This window comes from Orycteropus afer, unplaced genomic scaffold (genome assembly GCF_000298275.1).
Source record: "Orycteropus afer afer isolate SDZICR_OR568_19922 unplaced genomic scaffold, OryAfe1.0 scaffold00116, whole genome shotgun sequence".
Classification (NCBI taxonomy): Eukaryota; Metazoa; Chordata; class Mammalia; order Tubulidentata; family Orycteropodidae; genus Orycteropus; species Orycteropus afer.
The window spans coordinates 462,937-484,398 of record NW_006921703.1 but is presented as its reverse complement, the minus strand read 5'-3'; the positions used below and the strand labels follow the sequence as shown (position 1 = coordinate 484,398).

The following is a 21,462-nucleotide window of genomic DNA, read 5'->3' as shown; positions in this document are numbered from 1 at the left end:
TTTTCTTGGCTGTAATCTTTACAGAAGCAGCTCATCAGCTCTTACTTCTGTGGTGCCACTGGGTGGGTTCGAACCACCAATCTTTAGGTAAACAGTTGAATGCAAACCCTTGTGCCACTCAGGGACCTAATAACAGCAATAGTCAACATTTATTGATTGATTACCATATGCCTGCACTGTTCTAAGCTTTTATATGTATTAATTTTTTCAATCCTCACCAAAGAGGTATGCATTAATATTTTCTTCATTTGCTGGTGAAGAAACTGAGACACAAAGTAACAAAGCTGATAAAAGCAGGCTGAGATTCGAATTCAGGCAGTCAGGTTTTTAAACTATTTATGTACTATGTTCTTAATTAATTATCTTAACCATTACTTCTATATACAACTATGAATACATTTACTAGTGTTACATACTTTGCCCCTCTAAAATTTACTGGATATTATTCAGTGACACAACCCTACACAATGAGATGATGATGATTCTTATTATTATTATTTGCTATCTGCTTTTTTTTTCCTCTTTAATTTTTACTGTGATTTGGGTGAAAGTTTACAGAGCAAATTCACTTTCCATACAGCAGCTCATATATACTTTGTCTCATGACATTGACTGCAATTTCCCACAATGCAACAGGTCTACTCCCATTTCCTCCCCATAATTACTTCTTTCCTGTGTCCTTCCCTCCCATGCACTCCTGCCCCGAGTCATCTCCCTGTGCATACATAGCCCTTCTATTCTCCAATGACTGATCTCTCCGAGGAGTGTATCTACCTAATGTAAATGTCCAGGTCATATGCCTGTGTTTTGTTTGGTTGGAAGCCACAGGAATGGGTTCAATTCCAGACCTGAAGGATAGCTAGGGGCCATAGTCTCAGGGTTCCATCAGGCTCTATCAGACCAGCAAACCTGGTCCCCCCCTTTTTTTTTTTTAAATGATTTTGAATTTTATTCCTGTGGTGTAGTAAATTACATAGTGTGGCTTTTCTAGCCATAAGTCTTTGTAAACTCCATGGTGGAATTTGCCATGAGCAACTGCATAGCTCCTGATTGTTAAAGTTATCCACCTAGGGTATATCTGTTGAGAGTGGCATGAAGCAATCTTCTAGGAAGTTCTCTCTGCCTCAGGTGTATAGAATTCTGATGTTGAGATTGGTTAGTTTGGCCAGTTTGCCAGGCTCAGAAAGGAGCCCTCCTAGAGGCAGAAGGAGTCTCTCTGACTGCTGGCTGAGAAAGATGTGTTGCTGAGAGAAATGCACTCTTGAGAGACATGAGAGACACACTGCTGAGAGACAGATGCGAGAGATACACACTGTTGAGAGAGACACGAGAGACACGCATTACTGAGAGAATGATGCACTACTGAGATTGCTGATTGCTGAGTAAGATAGCCGGCTGCAAAAGACTGAGAGTATTTCTAAACTTGAATTATAGTCTGCTGCTTCCCTAATAAATCCCCTGTGAGTTCTGTGTGGCCACTGCAGCAAATTATTGAACCCAGCAGAGAGGTGGTGGGTGCTGCAGGAGGAACAGTTGGTGTCAGGGTTGGTAAAGGGCTGGAGAGAGGTAGCATTTCTGGCCTCGTAGGAATAGGCCTTGAGCTACTAATGGTGATTCTGTCTTCCTTTTGTCAGGCTAAAGGAGGTCAGAAGATGTGTCCTCCTTGTCTCTTTGGCAATTCCACATTGTTCTCCCATTCTATTCAGGATCTCCTACGTAGATCCCCCTCCAAGTTGTGGACAGTGGTAGCCGGGCACCATCTAGTTCTGGTCTCAGAGTCCTCAAAACCAAAACCAAATTCACTGCTGTAGAGTCAGATCTGACTCATAGCGATCCTACCTATAGGCTGAGAATCACATGGTGTACCAGTCACTTGGATTGACTGTTTGCATGTGTCTTTGGTTTTCTTCATTCTTCTTTGCTCTGTATGAGGAAAGACCCATCGTTGCATCTAGTTGGCTGTTTGCAAGCTTTTAAGATCCCAGTTGTTACTCACCAAAGTAGAATGTGGAACAATGGTTTTGTGTAGTATGTTATGCCAACTGAGCTTGATGTCCCTTGCGACTATGGTCCCAGGCCCACAGTTCCAACTACTTGCTTCCTGTGACCAAGAAGTGACTACAACTTTGCCCCTTGTGAGCTCTTACAACGAAGATTCTTTCACCTCATTTTATAGAGGAACCTAAGGCATTTAACTGCTAACCAGAAGGTCGGCAGTTCAAACCCACCAACCACTCTACAGAAGAAAGACTGGGCAATCTACTTCCATAAAGATTTACTGCCTCGGAAACACAAAGGGGGTTGCTATGAGTCCTAATCGACTCGATGGCAGTGAGTTTGTTTCTGTTGTTGTTGTTGTTGTTTTGAGGCACTGACAGGTTAAGTAACTTACCAAGATTGCACAGATATTAACTGGCATGTTGGGGCTGGAATGTGGGACACTACAGCTTCAGAATCCACAGCCTTAAACATATATTCTACTGCCCCACATCTCTACAGCACACAAATCAAACAACAAGGAGTTCTAATTGGTCACTGCTAAGTCCTACCCTCTATCTCCTGTGCATCTTATAAACCTGCCCTTTCCTCTCTACTCCATTGCATTACTTATTTTGGGCACTCAAAATAGCTTGTGTGGACAACTGCAACAGCTTCTTAAGAATCTTCCTGCTTCTGGGAAGACCTTCCAATACTTTTGTACTGTAGTGGTTTGCCTGTTGCTGTGATACTGGAAGCTATGTCACTAGTATTTCAAATACCAGCAGGGTTACCCAGGGTGGAGAGGTTTCATCAGAGCTTCCAGATTAAGACCGACTAGACAGAAGGATAGGAGGTCTGGTAGCATAGTGGCTAAAGCATTTGACTGCTAACCAGAAGGCTGGCGGTTCAAACCCACCAGCCACTCCTCGGAAGGAAGGTTGGGAAATCCTACTTCCGTAGTGATACTGCCTCGGAAACCCAAGGAGGGGTTGCTATGAGTCGGGGTCGACTCGACGGCACATAACAACAACAACAACAAGACAGAAGGATGGGACCATCCACTTCTGAAAAAACTGGCCACTGAAAACCTTATGAATAGCAGTGAAACAATGATATATTACTGGGACACTTTACGAATAGCATTGAAACATTGTCTGATATAGTGCTGGAGGTTATGTACCTTATCTTGGAAGGCATTCAAAATATGACTAGGGAAGACAGCTGTATCCTCAAAGTAGAGTTGACCTTAATGATGGGGATGGAGTAAAGCTTTTAGGATCTTTATTTGCTGATAGGGCATGAATCAAAATGAGAAGAAATAGCTGCAAACATTCATTAATAATTGGAACATGGAAGGCACAAAGTAGGAATCTAGGAAAAATGGAAGTAGTCAAAAATGAACTGAAACACATAAAGATCAATAGCCCAGGCATTAGTGAGCTGAAATGGACTGGTTGGTAGTGGCCATTTTTAAATAGGGCAATCATATGGTCTACTACACTGGTAATGACAAATTGAAAAGGAACAGCTTTGCATTCATCATCAAAAAGAACATTTAAAGATCTATACTGCAGTACAGTATTATCTGTGATAGGATAATATCCATATGTCTACAAGGAAGACCAGTTAATACTACTACTATTCAAATTCACATACCAACCATTAAAGCCAAAGATGAAGAAATTAAATATTTTGACCAACTTCTGGAGTCTGAAATTGACCAAACATGGAATCAAGATGTATTGAAAATTACTGGTGACTGGAATGTGAAAGTTGGAAACAAAGAAGAAGCAATGGTAGTCTGAAAATATGAAAGAAACAACACCGGAGACTACATGATATAATTTTGCAAGACCAATGACTTAATTATTGCAAATACTTTTTTACAACATAAATGGAGACTATACACATGAACCTCACCAGATGCAATACACAGGAATCAAATCAACTACATCTGTGGAAAGAGACAATGGAAAAGTTCAATATTATCAGTCAGAATAAAGCCAGGAGCTGACTATGGAACAGACCATCAATTGCTCATATACAAGTTCAAGTTGAAGCTGAAGAAAATTAAAATGAGTCTACAAAAGCAAAAATATGAGCTTGTGTATATCTCAACTGAATTTAGAGACCATTTGAAGAACAGAGTTAATGTACTGAACACCAATGACCAAAGACCAGATGAGTTGTGGGATGATATCAAGAGCATCATACATGAAGAAAACAAAAAGCCATTAAAAAGACAAGAAAGGAAGAAGAGACCAAAATGGATGTCAGAAGAGACCCTGGAACTTGTTCTTGAATGGAGAGTAGCTGAAGTGAGGAAGAAATGATGAAATAAAAGAGCTGGACAGAGGATTTCAAAGAGCGGCTCAAGAAGAAAAAGTAATATAATGAAATGTGCAAAAACCTGGAATTACAAAAACAAAAGGGAAGAACACACTTGGCATTTCTCAAGCTTAAAGAACTGAAGAAAAAATGCAAGCCTCAAGTTGCAATACAGAAGAATTCCATGAGTAAAGTATTGAACGATGCACAAAGCATCAAAAGAAAACCAAAAAACAAAACCAAACTCATTGCCATCAAGTTGATCCTGACTCATAGTAAACCTTCCTTGGGTTTCTGACGCAGCATCTCTATGAAAAAAAGATTGCCCAATCTTCCTTCTGAAGAGTGACTGGTGGGTTTGAACCACCAGCCTTCTAGTTAGCAGTCAAATGCCTTAGGCACTATGCCACCAGAGCTCCCTCAAAAGAAGATAGTAGGTATACATCCTAAAGAAGTGAGAGCCAGGACAGGAACAGATATATGCATACCCATGTTCATTGCAGCACTATTTACAGTAGCAAAAAGATGGAAAAAACCTAGGTGCCCATCAACAGAAGAATGGATAACCAAACTATGGTGCATACACACAATGGAATACTATACAACCCTAAAGAATAATGTGAAATCTGCAAAACACCACATAACGTGCATGAACTTGGAGGACATTATGCTAAGTGAAATAAGTCAATCACAGAAGAACAAATATTGTATTAGTTTATGATTGTAAAAACTCAAAGGTTTATATATGGAAGGAAATTTTCTTTGTTGGTTACTAGGGGTGGGAAGGGAGGGGAGGGAACACTGCTAGATAGGTAGAGACAAGTATTGATTTGGGTGAAGGGAAGAGCAATATACCAAGTGTGAGTATCAACATGGTGGCACTGAGGAACAGGGAGACATAGAGGTACATGGAAAGTACAGACAACAAAGATGAACCCTTTTGCATGTACAGTACTGCATTGTCAGTGATGGTAAGCATTGATCTACGAGTGGATAGATGGGTAGACAGGCTGAACAATCAGGTATGTCTAGGCAGGGGGCATTGTGCCCATGACCATATATAGGGTTAGCAGGCAATGTTTCTATATGCATATTTGTATGTCCTGTAAGAATGTCCAGATGTATGGTAGGGCTGACAAGGAACAAGGCAGTGGTGGGTTCTTGGCCACAACTACTGTGTTAGATTGGGTTCTCTAGAGAAACACAACCAGCCAAGTCGACACACAGCTCCAACTATCACAACTACCTACCCAGAGGGAGCAAGTAATTGGACCTGTGGGCACAGGACCATGGTTGCAGGGGACATCAAGCTTAGTTGGCATAACATACTACACAAAAACAATGTTCTACATCCTACTTTCGTGAGTAGTGACCGGGATCTTAAAAGCTTGCAAGTGGCCATCCAGATGCAACGATGGGTCTCTCTTTGTCCAGAACAAAGAAGAATGAAGAGAACCAAAGATGCATGGAAACAATTAGTCCAAGCAACTGGTACACCATGTGATCCTTAGCCTATATGACCATGAGACCAGAAGAACTTGATGGTGCCCAGCTACAACTGTCAACCACTCAGAGGGGAATCTATGTAAGAGATCCCGGATGGAGTGGGAGAACAATATGGAACAAAACTCAAAATCATTTTAAAAAAGACCAGGTTTGCTGGTCTGATAGAGCCTGGTGGGACCCCTGAGACTATGGCTCCTAGCTACTTTTCAGGTCTGGAATTGAACTCACTCCTGTGGCTTCCAGCCAAACAACAGATAGGCAAATGGAGTGAACAAGTACAGCAGGTAGATACACTACTTGGAGTGATCAATCATGGGAGAACAGAAGGGCAGTGATTGCAAAGGGAGACAGCTCGGGGGACAGGAATGCATGGGAGGGAAGGACACAGGGAAGAAGTAACTATGGGAAGGAAGTGGAAAGAGAGCTGTGTTACTGTGGGGAATTACAGACAATGTCATGAGACAAAATGTGTATGAACTGCTGTATGGAAAATGAATTTTCTCTGTAAACTTTCACCCAAATAAAAATTAAAAGGAAAAAAAAAGAAGATAGAAGGAATATACAGAATCACTGTACCAAGAAGAACTGGTTGACATTCAATCATTTCAGGAGGTAGTACATGATCAAGAATTGATGGTACTGAAGGAGGAAGTCCAAGCTGCACTGAAGAAACTAGTAAGAACTCCAGGAATTGACAGAATACCTATTGAGATGTTTCAACAAAGGGATAGAGCATGAGGGGCGCTCACTCATTTATGCCAAGAAATGTGAAAGATAGCTACCTGGCCAACCGACTGGAAGAGATCAGTATTTGTGCCCACTCCAAAGAAAGGTAATCCAATAGAATGCAGAAATTATCCAACCGTAACATTACTATTACACCCAAGTAAAATTTTTCTGAAGATAATTCAAAAATGGTTGCAGCAATATATTGATAGGGAATTACCAGAAATTCAAGCCAGATTCAGAAGAGGGCATGGAATGTGGAATATCACTGCTGATGTCAGATGGATCTTGGCTGAAAAGAAAGAATACCAGAAAGATGTTTACCTGTGTTTTATTGACTATACAAAGGCATTCAATTGTGTGGATCATAACAAATTGTGGATAACATTGTGAAGAATGGAAATTCCAGAACATTAACTGTGCTCATGAGGAATCTGTACATAGACCAAGAGGGACTTGTTCGAACAGAACAAGGGATACTGCATGGTTTAAAATCAGGAAAAACATGTGTCAGGGTTGTATCCTTTAACCACACATATTCAATCTATATGCTGAACAAATAATCTGTGAAGCTGGCTGTTCTGGTTACCTAGTACCACTCTGACAGGAACATACCACAAATGGGATGGCTTGAACAAACAGGAGTTTATTCTCTTACAGTTCGGAGGCTAGAAGTCTGAATTCAAAGTGCCAGGCTCTAGGAGCTGGGTGAAAGCCCCTTGACCTTGGGCTTTAGCTCTGCCTCTTGCTTCTGGCCCACTGAAGCTAGAGGCTTTCCTTCACTCAGGCAGCCCAAGGTTGACAAATAAAACAGCACAGTCCCAATGTCACCAAACTACACGGAAGGCCATTAATTCAAGTCCATGAAAGTCCCAAGGTCGGCAGAGCATGGCAGGCCGCTGAACAACGACATGGGTACATGCAGGGTCAAGCATGCCATAAGCTAGAGACCATTCCAAAAGCTGTATCTTATATATGAGAAGCAGACCACATACCCAAAGGCAGCTACTCAGCTGCTCACAGTAGATTCCACCAGTCTCATCATGGGGAATACTATATCCAGCTGCCCAGCCCTTCAACCAGGCCTAGCCAAGTTGACACACAAACTTAACCACCACACTGGCCTATATGAAGAAGAATGCAGCATCAGGATTGGAGGGAGATTTGTAACAATGTGCAATACACAGATGACATAACCTTGCTTGCTGAAAATGAAGAAGACATGAAGCACTTACTGATGAAAATCAAAAACTACAGCCTTTAGTATGGATTATACTTCAAAATCAAGAAAACAAAAATCTTCACAACTAGACCAATAAGCAACATCATGATAAATGGAAAAAAGATTGAAGTTGTTACAGATTTCATTTTACTTGGATCCACAACCAATGCCCATAGAAGCAGCAGTCAGGACATGAGACATTGTATTGCACTGGGCAAATCTGCTGCAAAAGACCTCTTTAAAGTGTTAAGAAGCAAAGATGACACTTTAAGCTTTTCTTAACCCAAGCCATGGTCTTTTTAATACCCTCCAATGCATGTGAAAGCTGGACAATGAATAAGGAAGATCGAGTAAGAATGGATGCATTTGAATTGTGGTATTGGTGAAGAATACTGAAAATTCCAGAAGAACTAACTACTTTGTTTTGGTAGAGGTAGAGCTGAAATGCTCCTTAGAGGCAAGACTGGACAGACTTCATCTCATATTATCAGAAGGGACCAGTCTTTGGGAAGGGTATCATGCTTGATATAGTTGAAGGTCAGCAACAAAAGCAGAAGACCCTCAACGAGATGGACTGACACAGTTGCTGAGACAATGGAGTCAAACAAAGCAATGACTGTGAGGATGACACAGGACAGGGCAGTGTTTTGTTCTGTGGTACAGAGGGTTGCTATGAGTTGGAGCTGACATGATGGCACCTAATAACAGCAACAACAAGTCCTTCCTTCTTCCCTCCTCCCTCCTAAGCATCTCATAAACCTGCCCTTCTCTCTGTACTACATTGCATCACTTAATTTTGGCACTCATAATAGCTCATGTGGACGACCACAACAGCTTCTTAGTTTCTCTGCTTCCTGGGACACTTTCAAGTAGATCCCCTATAATGCCCCTAAACTCTCTGGAAAGTGAGTATCTTACTAATCACTACACTGTATTACACCCTTCAATGCTCCTCACACCTCCATCACCTGGAGCTCTGGTTCTCAAACCTCAGTGTGCCTAAGTATCACTGGAACTTACAGAACACAGATTCCTGACCCCTACCAGAGATTCTAATTCAGTAAAAGCTGTTTAGAATCCAGAATTTTTTATTTTTACCAGGCACCCAAAGGAATTCTGATGCAAGTGGTTTATAGACCATACTTCAAAAAACAGGTTTACAGAGCAAATCCCAGCTTCTTATCAAGGAAACATAGCTGGTTTCTGCTTCTGTCCTACTTCCTTTTATGCTCCAGGGTGATGGAATCATTTGTAGTTCCTTGAACTACCCACTTTTTCACCTGCATGGCCTTGTACCTCCTTTCCTTTCATCTAAAAGACCCCTTTCCTCCTTCCGTCTGACAAAATTTGTATCCTTCAAAGCCAGTTTAGGCTTAGATATCATCTCCTCTGGGAACCTCCTTGACTCCCCTCCATCTGCCTACACCTTCCCTACCCCAACTTCTATGCCTTGATTCACAGTGAAGGTACTACATTTGCTTACATATCTGTGTCCTTCTAAATGTGACCTTCTGTAAGTCAGAGTCAGAATCTCATCCCTCTCTAAATATCATCACCTAACAATGATGATAGGAACCCTGATGGTACTTGGCTACTAAGCGAAACGTTGGAGGTTTGGACCCAGTGGTACCAGGCAAGGAAGGCCTGATGACCTGCATTTATAAAAATTACAACCTGGAAAATCCTATGGGGAACCCCCAAGACTATGGCCCTGAGCTACCCTTCATGCCTGGAATTGGACTCACTCCCATGGCTCAACTCTCAGCCAAACAAACAATAGACAGGCCTACAAGCTGAACAACTAAACCAGGGAGATGCACTTCTTAGAACGGATAGCCATGGGAAATCAGAAGGGCAGCATTTGCACAGGGAGATGCATTAGTAAGAAGGGCACAGTAAGTAGGTGGGAGGAGAGCTGTTACTTTGTGGGGATTATGACCAATGTAATAAAACAAAATGTTTATGAACTGTTGAATGTAAAACAAACCTGCTTTGTAAAATTGCACCCAAACCACAATAAAAGGTTAAAAAAAAAAAAATTGTACGGGGCAGCTTTACTCTCTCACATCGGGTTGCTATGAGTCAAAATCAACTCAATCTAAGAACAATACCAACCATGATGAGCAAGTTTCAGTAGAGCTTCCAGACTAAGATTAGGTAGAAAGGCCTGGCTATTTATTTTGGAAAAACAGCCAATGAAAACATTTTGGAGATTACAATGGTCTGATCTGCAACTGATCATGGGGATAGTGTGGGACTGACTGGGAAGTGTTTCATTGCATTGTGCATGGGGTCACCATGAATCAGGGGCCAACACAGTGGCAGATAACAACAAGCAAAGTGTCTGGCACATAGTAGATGCTCAAACAATAGAGTCACAACTAACTAGGGAGCTGGATAATTGGTGAGGAAAGTGAAAATCTGAGTGAAAATTACTGCTAAAAATCTTTTCTGTCATCTAGAAAATGCAGTACACACATTTCATGACTACATAAATAGCACATGCATTTAGGGTTGTTGAATAAACCCTAATCCATGTTGTATGGAAAGTATGTTCTTTTAAGCACAAAAATCAGTGCAGCATAAGCTTAGCATGGTGAAGACCAGGTAAGGCAACAGCAGAACCACAGTTGTCCTCTCATGTATGTAGCTGAATTTTAATGAATTCTGTATCATGTGTGGCAGGCTTCCACACATGCACAAAGAGGATTGTTCATGTCATGAATGTTCTATTATCCAGCACATAATTGCATGACTAACCAGAGAAGCTTAAAGTACTAATACAAAGTCATAACATTAACTGGAACAGAAAGTTGAGTTCTTTCAATTATTAATATAAACTCTACTCATTTGTAGCCAATTTTACCAATGTAGAGAAGACAAGTTCTTAGCAAGCCAGCACTGTATATGTCTGAGTTGTGTGACACTGCCTAGCAAAGTCCCATGTATGTGAATACATGAACTGCCCTTGAAGCTTAGTGCATGGTCTGAGTGACCCTAGGCCTCAAAATTGTAGCCTGACAGCAGTGACAGGGGAGTTCAAGTTATGTAGTAGGTCACACCTTGATCCTAGTCAAATAGCAAAGTATATATGCAAAGTATTCTTCTAGATATTGTTGAAGACTATAAATGATTACGATGCCATCCTGGACCTCAAGGAATTTATGATCTTTTGGGGTAATAGGACCAGGACTTCAAACTGGATTGAACTGAGTGGTTCAGTCATAGCCAATGAAGCAAAACCAGAACAGATCCAAATTTTTAAAATTTGTTTGATCCAGAACTGGAAAAATTATGGGTTGAAGCCCTAGAATGGGAGGTTTGGAAGAGGCAGAGTGAGCCCTCTCAGGGCCTGATGCATGACACTGGATTATCGTTAGGACTGTGGAGTATGACACAAATTCAGAGTGGCGCAGTCCACTGTCATCTCTGAACTGGCCACCAATGTTTTTGACTTGGCTGATCAGGAGATTTGGTTGCCATGTCCTTATTTTCTGAGGAGATTAAGTTTCTAGCAAGGCTTTGACCTGTAATTGTCCCCATTCTGGCTAGTGTTCTAGTTCACCCACATTTGAAAAATTTGGGTCTGTTCTGGTGTCACTTCATCAGCTATGACTGAACTGGGCTGGACCAGTTCAAAGCCCTGAATAGGACCCATGCACAAATAAAAATAGTCATAGTGGGTTCTTTGGAAGTCCAAAGGAAGAAGGGGCCACATGTGGGGAAGCAAATCAAGAAATACTTAATAGGGAAGGTGGTTCTACCATCAAATGCATTGAAGAGAAAATGTGAAGAAGACTGATGAAAATTTTAAAGCTTGCATTGATGCATGTAACATGTATACTTGGTCTTGAATCCACTGTACTGAAATTAAACACACATTTTGGATGTTGTCAAGTTGTGGCTTGGAAAACATAATTAGTATTTAATGAGTAAATATAGTTACTGTATTTTCCAACTGCAAAAAAAATAAAAAGAGTGTTCTAGTTACCTAGTGCCTCTCTGACAGGAACATACCACAAATGGGATGGTCTCAATAAACAGGAGTTTATTCTCCTACAGTTCGAAGGCTTTAAGTCCAAGTTCAAAGTGCCAGGTTCTAGGGGCTCGGTGAAAGCCCCTCAACCTTGGGGTCCAGCTCTGCCTCCTGCTCCCGGCCCACTGGAGCTAGAGGCCTTTCTTCACTCAGACAGCTGCTGGCTGCTGAGGTTGAGAAGCCCCAAGGTTGACAAATAAAAAGGCACAGTCCCGATGTTACCTAACCACACGGCAGGCCATTAACTTAAGTCCCTTGTAAGTCCCAAGGTCAGCAGAGCATAGCAGCAAGCTGCTGAGCAATGACATGGCTACGTGCAGGGTCCAAGCATGTCACATGCTAGAGACCATTCCCGAGGCTTCTCCTTATATACAGGAAGCAGACCACATCCCAAAGGCAGCTACTCAGCTGCTTGTGGTAGATTCCACCATGGAGTTGATTGCCAGTCTCATCATGGAGAGTAACTACCACCAGCTGCCCAGACACTTAACCAAGCCTAGCCAAGCTGACTCCTCGGAAGGAAGGTTGGGCAATCCTACTTCCGTAGTGATACTGCCTCGGAAACCTAAGGAGGGGTCTCTATGAGTCGGGGCCGACTTGACGGCCCATAACAACAACAACAACAACAACAACAACAACAGCCAAGTTGACACACAAACATAACCACCACAAAGAGATAGATAGATTAGATAGTTCTTGAGTAGGGGAAAGACTTCCTGAATGAAGGTAACCAGTTGTGAAAGCACAAAGGGCTCCCAAGGAGCAGAGGGCTCCAACACTGATTCATGTACTCCACCTCAGGCAATGCCCTCCTCACTTTTCATTCCTCTACACCTTTGCTCACCCAGCATCTTCTCATGGGATGTATTCCCCAAAACATCAATCGTGTTCACTCCTATTCATCCTTCCTCCCATTGGTCCCTTGGCCTGGAATGCCATTTCCTCCTGCCAACTTGGATAAATCTTACTTATCGTTCAGTTCCCATTTTAAATTCCTTTTCATTTGCATAGCTTTCTGTCACCTAATCCATGGTATTATAGTTAGTTAGTCATGCATCTGTCACCCCAAACTGTGTAAGCTCCTTAAGGGAGGAGATCATATCTCTTTCATCTCTATCCTTAACATTTAGCATAGTGCCTAGAAGGCACTAGGTGCTCCATAAATGTTTTTGAGTTATATTACTGAATAGGGAGTAGCACCTTTTAGATGGACTCTGGATTAAAACATAAGGTTAAAGAGGAATAGCCCAGCGAGATTCATCTTTCTTTCTGCCCCTACACACCTGAGGTGTGTAATATCTCTACTTCATTAGTAAACATATAGATAGTGCTATATGTCAGGCACTGTTTTAAGCTCTTTGCAAATACATAAACATTTAAACACCTTCCCATCAATGCTGGTGGATCACTATGCCTGCATCTCTTAATGGTTAGGAAGAGAAAGGAGTACATATCCTTTCACCTGGGATGGGAGCTGGGGATTTAAAGTCAATATAGCTGGGTGAAAAAAAAAAATCCTCAAAAGATATGCCTTATCCCTCAGATGCAAATCACTAGTAGAAATGATGATGATTAATAACAAGAATAAGGACTAAGGTGTGCTTGACCCAAGCCATGGTGTTTTCAATTGCCTTCTATGCATTGGAAAGCTGGACAATGAGTAAGGAAGACCAAAGTAGAATTGATGCCTTTGAATTAGGGTACTGGCAAAGAATACTGAAGATACTATGGGCTTCCAGAAGAACAAACAAATCTGTCTTGGAAGAAGTACAGCCAGAATGCTCCGTAGAAGTGAGGATGACGAAACTTTGTCTCCCATCCTATGGACATGTTATCAGGAGGAACCAGTCTCTGGAGAAAGGCATCAGACTTGGTAGAGCGGAGAATCAGCAAAAAAGAGGAAGACCCTCAGCAAGATGGATTGACACAGTGGCTCCAACAATGGGCTCCAACATAACAATGTGACGGTGGTGAAGGACCAGGCAGTGTTTCGTTCTGCTGCACAGAGGGTCACTATGAGTCAGAAACAACTAGAGGACACCTAACAACTATCAAGTACTTACTGTACAGAGGCAAGTGGCAGGCTCATAAAAAGCAGTACCTCTCATTTCACTCCCATAGCAACCTTAAGGGCTAGGTAATATTCCCTTTATTTTACAGAGGAGGAAACCAGGTTCAGAAAGGGTAAGCCATCTGCCCAGCTGCAGAAAGAATCAAGATTCAGATCCAGATCTGCTCAATTCCAGACATGAGTCTTTCTCCATTCTGCACACTGCTTGCAGAAGTTGACTGGGATCACTTGGCTGGGGTTTGAATGAGACATTGAGTTGGTTCTTAATGCAGGTGTCCAATGGGAAGCAACAAGTTAAATTTTTTTTTTTTTTTTTAGAAAAAAATATAGTTAGGATAGTCAAATAGCCTTAATAATATGTGCAAAAATAATGTTGTTGTTAGGTGCTGTCAAGTCAGTTCCCACTCTATGTACAATGGAATGAAACACTGCCTGGTCCTTCACCGTCCTCATAGTCATTGCCATGTTTGAGTCCACTGTTGCAGCCACTGTTGTCATCCATCTTGTTAAGCATCTTCCTTTTTTTTGTTGATCCTCTGCTTTACCAAGCATGATGTCTTTCTCCAGAAACTGGTCCCTCCTGATAATATGTCTGAAGTACAGGAGACGAAATCTCATCATCCTTACTTCTAAGGAGCATTCTGGCTGTACTTCTTCCAAGACAGATTTGTTTATCTTAGCTGGCAGTCCATGGTCTAGTCAATAAGTCATCACCAATACCATTATTCAAATGCATCAATTCTTCTTCAATCTTCCTTATTCATTGTCCAGTTTACATATCAGGTGATTGAAACTATCATGGCTTGGGTCATGTGCACCTTAGTCCTCAAAGTGCTATCTTTGCTTTTGAACACTTTAAAGAGGTCTTTTACAGCATATCTGCCAATGCAGTATGACATTAGATTTTTTGACTGCTACAATAACAATAAACCAAAAAAACCAAACTCACTGCCGTCAAGTTGGATCTGACTCATAGCGACCCCCCCTTGGGTTTCTGAGGCAACATCATTGCCCAATGATGTTGTAGATTGCCCAATCTTCCTTCCAAGGAGTGGCTGGTGGGTTTGAACTGCCAGCCTTCTGCTTAGCAATCAAATGCCTTAGGCACTATGCCACCAGAGCTCCCCAGCCTTCATTTATTTAGTGCCACCTACATACCAAGCACTAAGTTTGGTACTTAGAAGAACTGTGAGAAGTAAATATTTTTGTGTTATTTTATGGGCACTGAAACTGAAACCCAGGGATGCTGAGAGATCTGCCCAAGATTCAAGTAAGTGGCAGAATCAGAGCAGCCAACCTGGGAGGTTTGCTTCTGTGCTAAGCCCTAGTCCCTCTACTCTGTGTTAGAAGTAGTGGGGAGTATATCAACCTCTGTACCCACATGCACATATGGCAACAAGTTAAATATCTTATCACCATCTCTACCAGATTTAGCCTAAAATATGAGCACAGAGCAGCTTTTGCCCTAGTATGTTCCTAGGATCCTTAGTTTCCCAAGATGTTCCACAGAAAAAGAATTCTATGCACAGAAAAGTCTACAAGTGTTGCCTGTTATCTCTTCCCCTGCCTTGCAGACTAAAAGTATACATCAGCAGATTTTAAAGGTTCTGAGAAGGTCTGTAGTAAAGAAATCTGTTTCTATCATTTAACCTAATCTAATCCAATCTATCTGAACCACAGAGCTGTTTTTTTCTACATGTCTCAGTTGAGATACTGAGCAGTGCCTTTTAAGCGATACTGCACTATAGCGCTGAAGAACAAAGAGAAGCAGGCGGGAGCTATTTGTGGAAATAGTAACTAAGCACAAATGCAGATTTATTTTTTAAAGAATTGTCCTTTGTTGTTTACACTTAGTTTAGTTATTTTATTTTGAGGAAGTAAATCATTGTTAAAAACCAGAGGCAATAAATCAAATATGAGAATTCCCAAATTTTCTTGGTACATTCTGCACCTTTTCCTTCTGTCCCAAACCCATTCTATTCTCCAAGTTACCACTTCCACCCAACCTCCCTTCTTTGGGACTGTGCCCCAGCTGGGGCTGATATACCCAGCTGAAGAGCTAGAGGTGACCACCACTGTACACACATCCTTTATATGCCGACACAGTTACAGGGAGACATCAAATACTCCACCCATAGTAAAGCCATGGCTGAGAGATTTCGGAGAAACACACAGCAAGTTATCTGATGTAACAATCTCCCTTCTTGTGGATTAGACAGGAATTCTCTGAACACACTCCCTAAGGAAAATAAAAGATTGCCAACATGTCCCTTAAAATCTGAAGATTATGGGTGCTATGATTATTCTCTTTCTGCCCATTTTCAGTGTTTACTTTTCCACAATGCTTATGTAACACATGTATGTTTTACAAAAAGGAAGAAAGTAAAATCTCCAGAGGCGACAACACAAACAAGCCTAATAAAATATAGCTTCCAGCGCCTTCACGTAGAAGTTCTGACCTACAGTGTTACTATTTACAGTAAGTAATACTTTCCCAGTGACCCCTAAACCAAACCAGGGCTGAGGCATCTGGCACAATGACACCTTCTCCTTACCCACTCGAAAGATCAAATCGTCTTCAATAGGATTCTCTTTTCGTTTTCCGGTGCTGTACATGCTGGCGGGTCTTTTCACAGCCTTTTGCTTTACATGGCCACTCCCAGGGGATTTTACGCGCCTCTTCACGCCTTCGGTGGTGGGAGACACATCAGCTGAGCGGATCACTTTCAGTTTAAAAGGGCTCCCTCGGATGTGTTGGTCATAGAGTCTCAGAGAGAGGGTGAAGTCCCCTTCCTTCTGGACAGTGTACAAAAATTCATAGGTGCCGTTCTTGTTGTCTAGTATCTCTCCGTCCGCCACGCTCCCGTCAGGGGTGCTTAGTTCCGCGGTGATGTAGGCATTGCCAGTCTTGCAGAGCTCCCCGTCTTTGTCCTTGGTTGTTATGGTGACAGACATAGGCTGCCCAATGATGGTCTGCCGCAGCCCCTCTCCCGTCGCTACTGTCTCAGAGGCAACAGCGTTGGTAGTTAAAATCGTCCCAAGGTTGTGGATGGACTTCTTCAGTCCTTCAGTTTCCACGATGAAGTCCAACTGATCGTTTTCTCGAGGGTGCAATGGGAAATCCTGGTCAGCAAGTTCGTTCAGCTTCTCGCTCATCTGCTTCTTGACCAGTAGCACCTCGGTCTCGGTGCCATGATTAAGGGCTTGAGCTGTGAAGTTGCTGCAGCTCTTAATACTCTCCTGCCCTTCGAGCAGAGTATCCAGCTGTGACTGAAGGACCTGCCGGAAAAACCAGATACCTGGTGAGTGCAGCCGGGTGTGGTGCCAGGCTCCAACGCTCTCCCCGCGGGGCACCAGATGAGCCTATTGGACACTGGAATGGCTGAGTGTCTAGACCTGCCCACTGGGGTGGCGCTAAGCAAGTAGTATTTACTTTCACCCAGTGAACCCAGCTATAATGCAAAACCCTACCCTACATTCCCAGTATTTTCTAACCACACCAACCCCCATACACACACAAACACATTACGCCCCTGCCTCTCCCACACACATATTTCTTGGGTCATATGTTTTTGTTAGGGACAAGTAGAAACGTCACTACCAAGAGCGTAGTAAACAAATTGATGTGCTTGAAATCTGAAATATTCATTATCCAGTATCTTTACTTTATGTCCAAACCTCCCCTAAAGAGTACCACCCAAAGGAACAGAAACCCACAAATAAAAACTCTCCACACCAGACTATTAGAAGCATTTCATCCTTGGTTTTATGATTACACATGCAGAGTTAAACAAAGGCTGCAGTCAGGGTTCACTTTGAAGTTGACTAACTGGTTGGTGTGGGTGAGAGAGCAATTAAGACACTGACATTATAATTAAGGAAGGAAAACAATCCAGTTTAACCCTAAATCCTGAAAGCATTACTCTAGAGTCAACCTCATTTTTTGTCAAATTAGACAATCATTTATAAATTGGTTCTTAAGGTCACAGAACCATTGAGCTTTGCTGCAGACAGGAAAGGAAAAAAATAGCTGGATATTTCATTTAATGAAAACTACAGTTTACTCTTCAACTGTGACACTTAAGAAACCATTTGACCTTTGCTGCTACTAGAACCCAGTAAACTAGTGTCAGGAAGTGTCACTGATACCACAGGTCTCTTACAGGATATCTATATGAACAACTGAAGTCTTACTTTGTGTTTGAGGCCATAGTTGACCTCCAGTTCCATAAGCAGCACGCTCTTTCGCACGTTTAATGTCTTCTGGAGCTCATCAAAAGTGGAATGAATATCATCCACAATGCTAGCTTTTTGGTTGGTTAGCTGATGAATGATTTCTGAGATGAACTGAAGAGCTGAATCTATTTCTGGGAGCCTAGAGGACAGTAGTTAAAGATCATTATTTAGCATCAATCCTGATATATTCAAAGATCTGTCTAAACACTATGTTTTTGCTAAAAACATTTGTTATGCCTTTCATTATTTCAAAAAATAATAATAACTGAAGAACAGAATGAATAAGACATAACATATTTACTGCCTTTGAAAGAAGGAATATGAAGGGCCACATCTGTTTCAATTGACCTTCAATCTATTTTTAATAATTCATGGTTCAAAGCTTTGAGGCGCTCTGAAAGGCCATCTCCCTTCTTCTGGATTAGACAGGAATTCTCTGAATACATCATATTCTAAATCAGGGTTTCCTCAAACTTGGTACTATTGACATTTTGGGCCATTAGTTGGGGGGCCTTCCTGTGCATTATAGGATGTTTAACAGCATCCTGGCCTATCAGATGTCAATAGCACACTCCTCCACAGTTGTGACAACCAAAAATGTCTCCAAACATAGCCAAATGTCAGTTGGGGAAGGAGGGCAAGATCTCCCATGGTTAAAAATGATTGTTCTAAATAAATATAACTGTCTCTTTTTCCCCAACCACATGACAACCTTATCTAAACTAAGAGTATCTCCCAAATCTCAAAGTTCTTTTATTCAGTGTACAGTGACCACACATTTTGCACTACAACTATAGTGAAGAGATTTATTTGTTCTGCTTTCCTGTTAGTATATCCTCTTTGATCTTTTCCGTGCACCACACAGTGACACTGTTCCTTCACATCCAAGCCAGAGAACAAGCCTGGAAGCAGAAGAATATGAAGGGAATTGAGCAATCACTCACTGCTCAGTACCACTTTTCCTGGTTCAGTGGGAAAGCAGTCACAGCCTTCTGTAATATGTCAGTGTGTCAAGAACAGCAGCTAAGGAAGGGTCCTCAGACAGCCTGGTTTGAGGCAGAGATCTCCTGAGAGCATTTTCTTTGAATGTATTTTATTCCTTTAATCAAAGTAAGGTACTAAAACAAAAATGCCACCACTCATAACACAAGAAGGTTGGAGTTTTACCAAGGGTAGAGAACAACCTTCATCACCCACTAGTTTATGATTACAGACCCATGACCAAAGCATAACCTATTTATGGCACAGACACTGATTCCTTAAAAGGTAACATTAATCTACTAACCCACCAGGACAAGAGACCATGAGGCAAAGCCCCGTGCACAGGTGGCTAATCATGAGCCTGGGGGACCTGGACCCTGCTGAGGTATGCCACACCTTTTGTTGACGGCATCCAGCTGGACCTGGAGGGAGGCCTTGTGCTGCTCCACCACGTCTTTAAGCGGGACTGTCGGGTGTTCTGCGTGCTCCCCCTCAGTGCACTCACGACACATGGCAGTCTCACAAGACTGGCAGTAAAATTCCATCACCTGTGGTAAGAGAAAAATACAGGGCTGGTGCCACTGACTGAATGTTTACTATGTACTAGGTGCTTTACTTGCATCCTCTCATTTAATTCTCATGGCCACTCCAAGATGCTCGCATTATTATGTCAAGTTTCACAGGAGTAAGTGAAGGATAAATTATAAAGAGCATATGATGTTTATGTGACAGGTCTCAGAGGTGTCTGACAACAAAGTTGCCATCATGGCCAGCTCTTATGTGGCCACTCCCCTATAGCAAAACCATGTAGGTCCTCGGTTCTCAACCATTTTTGGTCTCAGGACCCCTTAACATTCTTTAGAAATCATTAAAAACCCCAAGAACTTTTGTGTATGTAGATTATATGTATAGATACTTATCCTGTTAAAATTAAATCTGCAACAAAATTTTAAATATTAAGGTATTAAAAACCAATAACAAACCCTTTACATCTTAACATAAATAATATACTTTTATGAAAAGAACGTATATTTTGTGAAAAAGAATTCAGTGAAAAGAATGGCACAGTTTTAATTTTTGTGTATGTCTTCAGGATCTGCCTTAGAAGACAGGTGGATCTTCATATCTGCTTCTGTATTAAATCTGTTATCACACGTAGTCTCTAGAAAATTCCACTGTACACTCTTGAAAGAATGAGCAAAAATAGCAAATATTGTCTTACTATTATTATGAAAGTAGTTTTGACTTTATCAACCTCTTGTAAGTCTCTTGGGTGCCCATGAAGGTACCACACTTCAAGTATTGCTGATGTATGGAAGAGAGAGGAGCCACACTGCAGCTGTTTGCATCCTGGCTCTACCCCTCACTTCACTGTGTGTCCTTAAGCAAATTACTTTGCCTCTCTGTGTGTGTCTCAATATCTGCTTCTGTTAAATGGAGACAATAATAGTAACCTACCTCATAGGGCTTTTGTGAAGATTAAGTAGGTTAATGTGTACAAAGAACTTAAATGATACCTGGCACATAGTAAGCTCTTAATAAGTAGGAGCTACTATGATGATCACCTGCTTCCCTAAAACACACTAACTATATTATGATGATTATGATGCATTCTCAGTAATAATATGATATAAAACCTGAAAGTTACTTTCCTTGCGGTGACATTCTCTAATTCTCACAACTGGAAGTAATATGTATTTCCAAGCACCATTTGCTGAAAAGACTATTTCTCCTCCATGGAATGGACTTGATATCCTTGTCAAAAATCAGTTAAACATGTGTGTATGGGTTTATTTCTGGACCCTCAATTCTATTCCTTTGATTTTATGCCTATCCTTATTGCATACCAGACTGGATTGTTTATTTATTTATTTTTTGGATTACTGTATTTTTGTAGTAAATTCTGAAATTGGGAAGCCTGAGACCTAAATATAAGAGCTCTTAAAAGAAAACATAAGGGTAAATCTTCATGACCTGGACTTCTGGCAACATTAAAAAGAGATAAATTGGACTTCATCAAAATTAAAAACTTTTGTGTGTCAAAGGCCACTACCAAGAAAGGGGAAGTAAAACATACTAAGGAGAAAATATTTGCTAATCTTATGTCTGATAAGGGTTTAGTAGCCTGAATCCTATAATCCAATAACAAATAAAGTCCAACAACCCAATTTAAAAACGGGCTTGAATAGACAGTTCTCCAAAGAAGACATACAAATGACCAATAGGCACATGAAAAGAACTTCAACATGATTCATTAGTTATTGTTGTTGTTATTTGTCATCGAGTCGGATCCGACTCATAGCGACCCCTCCTTGGGTTTCCAAGGCAGTATCACTATGGAAGTAGATTGCCCAACCTTCCTTCCGAGGAGTGGCT

General features: G+C 41.5%; 1 protein-coding gene across 1 annotated transcript in view; it reads right to left on the bottom strand.

Moving 5' to 3' along the window:
* The window catches only part of TRIM2 (tripartite motif containing 2), a 78,745-nt gene that overhangs the window by 33,443 nt on the left and 23,840 nt on the right, over positions 1-21,462 (bottom strand). Inside the window, exons 3-5 of the mRNA XM_007943962.2 lie at positions 19,483-19,634; positions 18,064-18,244; positions 16,425-17,148 (exon numbers count right to left, since the gene is read on the bottom strand). Coding sequence (XP_007942153.1) covers positions 16,425-17,148; positions 18,064-18,244; positions 19,483-19,634 — 1,057 coding nt within the window. The remainder of the gene's footprint in view (positions 1-16,424; positions 17,149-18,063; positions 18,245-19,482; positions 19,635-21,462) is intronic.